At 51.2% G+C, this 7,812-nt stretch overlaps 1 protein-coding gene across 1 annotated transcript; it reads left to right on the top strand.

Moving 5' to 3' along the window:
• The first annotated feature begins 3,351 nt into the window (after positions 1-3,351).
• LOC119302496 lies at positions 3,352-5,066 on the top strand. The gene has a single exon (XM_037579528.1). The coding sequence runs from the start codon at positions 3,664-3,666 to the stop codon at positions 4,684-4,686; it is 1,023 nt and encodes a 340-aa protein (XP_037435425.1). The 5' UTR covers positions 3,352-3,663; the 3' UTR covers positions 4,687-5,066.
• The last annotated feature ends 2,746 nt before the right edge of the window (positions 5,067-7,812 follow it).

Below are 7,812 nucleotides of genomic sequence, written 5' to 3' on the forward strand. Positions count from 1 at the left end.
ATAAACTTAAACATAATAATTGTTGGACAATGCCATATTACGACAGAAATACTAAAAAGATAGAAAATTGAAAGTAACATGATATGATTACCTCAAATAAGAACCAAATTCAACTGACTCCATCGACAACAATAATACTTAAGTACCCTTCAGTTGTTGAATCTTCAGATCCCTTTCTATCTTTTTTCTCCTTGTTTGAGCAACTGACAAATGCTTCTTAGGCAACATGACGGGATAATGTCCTAATATTATGAAGAAAAAATTATTCAAGAAATTAAAAATTTATACATCGGATGATTTGAATGATTGGAACCCTAGACATGTGCATAGAATGACAAAAAAAAGATGGTTGAATACATACTATGGAAGATTGAATTCGAAAATTATACATTAAAATTTGGGACTTCGTGTACACTGAAATTAGAGGATGGATCATGGATGAATAGTTGAATACGTTCTAAAAAAATAAAAGAAATGACTGAAATTGGGGTTTGCAGGGATGGATTAGGAACATGGTACATAGAGTTATGCATGGATACGTATACGTACTGCTGTGGGCTGCGCTCACTGCTCACATACATATGTATACGTACTGCTGCGGGCTGCGGCTGCTGGATTGCCGCACGGCGGGCAACACGCACAGCGGTGACCGAGGCGACCACAGCGACGAGTGGGCGAACAGACGAGCGAGGCGTCCGCGAGATCTTCGATTGATTTTTTCACAATCGAAACGAGCGGCCCTGCCGTGCGGCGTGCGTGACGCTTCGCTAATCGCTACCTGCTATCTGATGGACCTACCTCATCTCGTTTTTCTTCTCTCATAATTTTTCTCACCTATTTTTGCTTGGCTATATTATATATGTGCACTACATCCAGGGCCGGCACTGTGTTTCGGGAGGCCCTAGGCGAATTCGATGCCATGTGCCCCTATGTCCTAAGATCATATATATGTATGCACGTGCGTGGTACATAAACTTAAACATAATAATTGTTGGACAATGCCATATTACGACAGAAATACTAAAAAGATAGAAAATTGAAAATAACTTGATATGATTACCTCAAATAAGAACCAAATTCAACTGACTCCATCGACAACAATAATACTTAAGTACCCTTCAGTTGTTGAATCTTCAGATTCCTTTCTATCTTTTTTCTCCTTGTTTGAGCAACTGACAAATGCTTCTTAGGCAACATGGCGGGCTAATGTCCTAATATTATGAAGAAAAAATTATTCAAGGAATTAGAAATTTATACATCGGATGATTTGAATGATTGGAACCCTAGACATGTGCATATAATGACAAAAGAAAGGATGGTTGAATACATACTATGGAAGATTGAATTCGAAAATTATACATTAAAATTTGGGACTTCGTGTACACTGAAATTAGAGGATGGATCATGGATGAATAGTTGAATACGTTCTAAAAAATAAAAGAAATGACTGAAATTGGGGTTTGCAGGGATGGATTAGGAACATGGTACAGAGAGTTATGCATGGATACGTATACGTACTACTGTGGGCTGCGCTCACTGCTCACAAACATACGTATATGTACTGCTGCAGGCTGCGGCTGCTGGATTGCCGCACGGCGGGCGACACGCACAGCGGTGACCGAGGCGACCACAGCGACGAGTGGGCGAACAGACGAGCGAGGCGTCCGCGAGATCTTTGATTGATTTGTTTCACAATCGAAACGAGCGGCCCTGCCGTGCGGTGTGCGTGACGCTTAGCTAATCGCTACCTGCTATCTGATGGGCCTACCTCATCTCGTTTTTCTTCTCTCATAAATTTTTTCCTCACCTATTTTTGCTTGGCTATATTATATATGTGCACTACATCCAGGGCCAGCACTGTGTTTCGGGAGGCCCTAGGCGAATTCGATGTCATGTGCCCCTATGTCCTAAGATCATATATATGTATGCGCGTGCGTGGTACATAAACTTAAACATAATAATTGTTGGACAATGCCATATTACGACAGAAATACTAAAAAGATAAAAAATTGAAAGTAACATGATATGATTACCTCAAATAAGAACCAAATTCAACTGACTCCATCGACAACAATAATACTTAAGTACCCTTCAGTTGTTGAATCTTCAGATTCCTTTCTATCTTTTTTCTCCTTATTTGAGCAACTGACAAATGCTTCTTAGGCAATATGGCGGGCTAATGTCCTAATATTATGAAGAAAAAATTATTCAAGGAATTAGAAATTTATAAATCGGATAATTTGAATGATTGGAACCCTAGACATGTGCATAGAATGACAAAAAAAGGATGGTTGAATACATACTATGGAAGATTGAATTCGAAAATTATACATTAAAATTTGGGACTTCGTGTACACTGAAATTGGAGGATGAACCATGGATGAATAGTTGAATACGTTCTAAAAAATAAAAGAAATTACTGAGATCGGGATTTGCATGGATGGATTAGGAACATGGTACAGAGAGTTATGCATGGATACGTATACGTACTGCTGTGGGCTGCGCTCACTGCTCACATACATACGTATACGTACTGCTGCGGGCTGCGGCTGCTGGATTGCCGCACGGCGGGCGACACGCACAGAGGTGACCGAGGCGACCACAGCGACGAGTGGGCGAACAGACGAGCGAGGCGTCCGCGAGATCTTCGATTGATTTGTTTCACAATCGAAACGAGCGGCCCTGCCGTGCGGCGTGCGTGACGCTTCGCTAATCGCTACCTATTATCTGATGGGCCTACCTCATCTCGTTTTACTTCTCTCATAAATTTTTTTCTCACCTATTTTTGCTTGGCTATATTATATATGTGCACTACATCATGGGCCCCTCCCTGGGCTGGGCCCTGGGCCGTCGCCCCCCTGCCCATGCCCCAGGGCCGACCCTGCTTAGTACGATGACTACCCGACTGTCTACTATAAAAGGTTTGCCCAGCTCCGGTAAGGGAGGGGTGATAATGGCGGGCATATTTAGCTCACTCAAGTGATTATAATCGTCGCTAGGTGGTCTGCGGATTTAAATGTAATTTCTATTATTTTTTATGAATAGTTGGGAAGTTTTTCCTTCCAAAAATGAAAAGTTACACCTTCAGTGGGCAGTGAGGTCAATGAAGAAGTACATTCAGATGAGCTAGTTGCACCTTCACTGAGGCAGAGGTGAACCAGTTTCTGCAGGGACCAGGGCAGAGTCAGTGAGTGACAGAGTATCCACACTGACATTCTCTTTTCCTGCCAACAGAAAGGCCCCTGCCACCCCCCCGCGCATGCACGCAATTCCACTACCTGATGCTTTTTCTGATGCAGGTGCCGCTGCTCCTAAACTAACCGTGATCAGATTCACCACCCACACCTCACCAACCCGTCCAAGCAGAGCAGAGCAGTCACCCCTCACCAACACACACACAAAAGATCAAAACTTTCTCCCCATCTCTCGTTTCGTTCGTGCATATCATATCTCATCTCATCTCATCTCTCTTCCCCCGAAACAAGGGGAGCACACAGCGTCCAGCTAACAGCCCCTCGGCTCCCGCTATCTATCCATCTATAAATGCGACGTCCCGAACCAACCTCCAGGATCCTGATCTCCCACGGAATAGAAAGTTGAGATTTTCCCGGTTCAGAATTAGAGCCTACAACAGGAAGGTGCGCGTGCGTGCCGGTGGTGATCATGAAGCCGCGCGGGCTTCCGGCGGCGGCGGCCGGTGTGCCGGCGAGGCTCCGGCCGCACCTCCCGCGCGTCACCGCCTTCCTCATCGTCTTCTCCGTCGGCTACTCGCTAGGGATCGTCTCGTCGTCCGCCCGCCCGTCCACGCCCAAGCCGTCGCAGACCGTCATACGGCCCCACGCCGCGCACCTCACCGCGGCCTCCGTCGGAGTCACGGCCTCGTCGAACGGCACGGGCGCGGGCGCGGGCGCGGCCTACCCGCGTTCGCCGCCGCATGACCTGTTCAGGTTCGGGGACAAGTGCGGGGAGGCGGTGCCGGCCGAGGACGTGGTGAAGACGCTTCTTGACAAGCTGTTCGACGGCGAGAGCCCGTACGCGAGCTTCCCGCCGGAGCACACCGCGAAGCTGCTGCACCCGGCGGCGGCGCGGCCGCGCGGGTGGGGGTCGACGGGGGCGGTGTTCGCGGACCTCATCGAGAAGGTGCGCCCCGACGTGATCGTGGAGCTGGGCGCGTTCCTGGGCGCCTCGGCGCTGCACATGGCGGCCGTGGCCAGGAACCTGTCGCTGTCCCCGGCCATCCTCTGCGTGGACGACTTCCGCGGCTGGCCGGCGTTCCGCGGCCGCTTCCGCCGCGACGTCCCGCAGCAGCGCCACGGCGACGCGCTGCTGCTGCCGCAGTTCATGGCCAACGTGCTGGCGGCGGGGCCCGAGGCCGCGAAGGCGGTGCTGCCGCTGCCCTTCTCGACGGCGTCCACGCTCGGGGCGCTGTGCCGGTGGGGCGTGTACGCGGATCTCATCGAGGTGGACGCGGGCCACGACTTCCACTCGGCGTGGGCGGACATCAACCTGGCCTGGGCCGTGCTGCGCCCCGGCGGCGTCATGTTCGGCCACGACTACTTCACGGCCGCCGACGACCGCGGCGTCCGGCGCACCGTGACGCTGTTCGCCAGGGTGAAGGGGCTCACCGTCCGGCCCCACGGCCAGCACTGGATCCTCTCCCCGAAGCCGCGCGGCGACGGCCGGTGACGCGCGCGTGCTCTCGGTCGGTCTCTCCGGTGTGCGTGCTCGTGCTTGTCGCCGTCACCGGCGGGGCCTGCCACGCACTCCCGCGAGGCATCCAGCGGAACGGAAACCCACCATACGTGTCCACGTCCCAGAGCAGAGCAGGACGAAAAGCTTACGTACGCTCCTTGTCCCCGGTCTCTGAACTTGCGATCGAGGTGTTCGTTCGTCTGGGCCGCCATTTTTCTTTTCTCCGCCAAAAAACACATTCTTCTTATCTTACACGAGAGATCAACAAACACGATTGTGCACGCACGTCCATTGTACATCAAAGGTAGATGAAAGGCTGTTGTCATGTTTGGTAACATATTACTTATCGATCAAGATGAGATTGACTACTCCTATTTATCTTCTGGTAAAGAAAAAGCAGCAGGGTTCTTTGCGGTACGGAGATGGAGGGATAGACTGCAGGTGGTGATGGTGATGGTGATAGATAAGTTGTGTACGTAGTGGAGGATGATGTGGTTCGCGCACCGTCCGGAGCGAGGAAGCTTTAGCTAGAGCTAGAAGAAGGTGACGGTGCGACCGAAAGCGCTGAGGACGACGTACGTACTGGATGCTCAGCGTGCGAATGGCAATGGCAGGGAAAGCGAGAGAGTAGTGGCGAAACTGGTTAGGTGGTTCGTTAATAAATTTGCGTGTTGGTTCAATCATCATCTTCGAGTGATTTAGGCTGGTCATAGTGGGGAGTAACTTATACTAGTGTTGGTGTCATGCATATGATACTAGTCTAATGTACTACCTTCATAATGCAAAATAACATACTACACTACGTACACAACTTATCTATCTTTTCATCTCTCTCCTCACTTTATCAATCGAGAAAGCCGCCTCTTCTACAAGCACCCGTCCCGTCTGCAAGGCACCCCGCTGAGCTGCCAGAATGGTGTCCGAGCCGAGCTGGCCTGCGGGGCAGCAGGGCTGGGGCTACCCATTGGACACGCCCTAACACTAACCTCAAAAGGTTTAGACAAGGTTTCAAGCTTACATGACCACACAGGTCCAATGGAAACAAAAGGGATCACTCTCCCGGAATTAAATTGCCTAAAGATCTAGCCTCGGCTATCACCCATGTCTTGGCCACCTCCTTGATTATTGTCACCACTTTCGTTGGCCGAGATTCCTTGTCGCGAAAGCCTCGAGCGTTTCTCTCGTTCCTGATTTCCCAACAGACAAGCATTTGCAAGGAGATTTCCGCCTTTCTAGAATAGTTAGGTCGTGGCAGACCACCATTGCTTGACCGTCTGTATATCTGTTATGTGGCTGCTAGAAGGAGGGCGTGAGAGGGCCGGCCGGAGGCCTTTTGCCCATGTCGCGCAAGATGAAAGGGATTTTCTTCTTAATTTTTGCTTGATTAGATTGATACATCTCCTCCCCTTGTATAGAGAGGTTTACTTGACCCCTAAGCAAGCGACCCTTATCTCTAATTAACCTTAAGATTAATGGACTATACCGCCAGCCCAGGCCCATTAGGCCCATTACATACTCTAACACTACACCCCACCTGGACATGCAGCTTGTCCTCGAGCTGCAACCTAACCAACTTATAACCATGACTCGACGCAACACAAACCTAACACCTAAAAACAAGTCTTTTACATCTCGACTTGTTTTATTACTTCAACTTGAAATGGACTGGGACGCTTTATTTTGGACCCTTGAACATAAAGTGGACACCATCCGCACGTCGGACGTGCACGTGTACAACCACCTGGATCCCACGGACACCATCTAGACAAAAGGAGTGTATGTGTATGGCCATCTGGAAGTGGTTGTAAGAGCGACCAACAGAGGCGCCCTCATGGCGGCCGGCGGCGGAATGCAATGGTGCTATGCGGTGCGCTCCTGTCGGTGACACCATGCCTTTTCCCCGCCGGACGACAGTTGGTCTTCACCGCACAGAGAAGAGTGGAGGGCTTTCGATGGAGAATGGCGAGGAGGGGTGCGTCCCCCAACCGCCGATGTCGCGGACTTTGAAGTTGCTCTCCATGGGGAAAGCAGTATGCCCAAGATCCCCGACGCAACGGACGAGATCGAGGTCCTTTGCGGAGCGAAACGCAACTGGGAGGAGCGACAGCTGGAGACCACACATCTCCCGCGCACGCCGCCGCGCTAGGAGGCCGCTCGCAGCAGCATGCAGCCTCCCCGCCACCGACACGTGGCGGGTAGCAATCCAAGCCGGAAGTGGTGACGTCGACGGCGGGAACTTGATCTGCTGGATGGGGACGCCCTGGGACGGCGGCGACGCTGATGGGAACGAGGTCGTCGCAGTCCCGTCGTAGGTATCCCATACTGGTACGATATGACCGGCGCCGTGGTCACGTCCAAGGGTGGCGGCGACAGGGGTAACTGCTGTTGGTCTGGCGGCGGAGGTGGTGGCTGTTGGGGATGCGGCTGGGGCGCATGGGGCCCGACGAGGAAGGCCCTGATGCCCGCCACAGCCTGCCGTAATTCCAGGATTGCGGCTGTCATCTGCTCCGGGGTGAGGACGAGGACGGACGGCGCCGGGGCAAAGGGTGCAATCGCCCCTGAGGACGCCATCACACCCAATGCCGGCGCGCCTGCTGTGTGGGGCAGCAACGCCGATGAAGACGCTGGTGGCGGCGGATAGGTGTGCGGCGGCAGCGGGTGGAAAGAACTCGGTGGAGGGCTGGACATGATCGAATCCGGGAACTTGATGGAGTGTTAGAGTATGTAATGAGTCTAATGGGCCTGGGCTGGCGGTATAGTCCGTTAGTCTTAGGGTTAATTAGAGATAATGGTCGCTTGCTTAGGGGTTAAGTAAACCTTTTATATAAGAAGAGAAGATGTATCAATCTAATCAAGCAAGAATTAAGAAGGAAATCCCTTCCGTCTTGCCCGGCCGTGGGCAAAAGACCCTCGGCCGGCCCTCTCGCGCTTTCCTTCTAGCAGCCACGTAACAATAACACTTCATAAGTGCGTCGCAAACTGCATCCCCAAGCCAATCATAAATCATGTTCCAGACTCTGATGATATAGCGGCATTTAAAGAGCCGCGAAATCACTCTCCAATATCACAGGCTCATAATTATCAACCTTTTTTTGAGCCAATTATAATTATGAATCAGTA

Source organism: Triticum dicoccoides, chromosome 5A (genome assembly GCF_002162155.2).
Source record: "Triticum dicoccoides isolate Atlit2015 ecotype Zavitan chromosome 5A, WEW_v2.0, whole genome shotgun sequence".
In the NCBI taxonomy this organism is placed as follows: Eukaryota; Viridiplantae; Streptophyta; class Magnoliopsida; order Poales; family Poaceae; genus Triticum; species Triticum dicoccoides.

Coding starts and splice junctions, on each gene's coding strand:
- LOC119302496 (XM_037579528.1), top strand. CDS start 3,664: ATGAAGCCGCGCGGGCTTCCGGCGGCGGCGGCCGGTGTGCCGGCGAGG.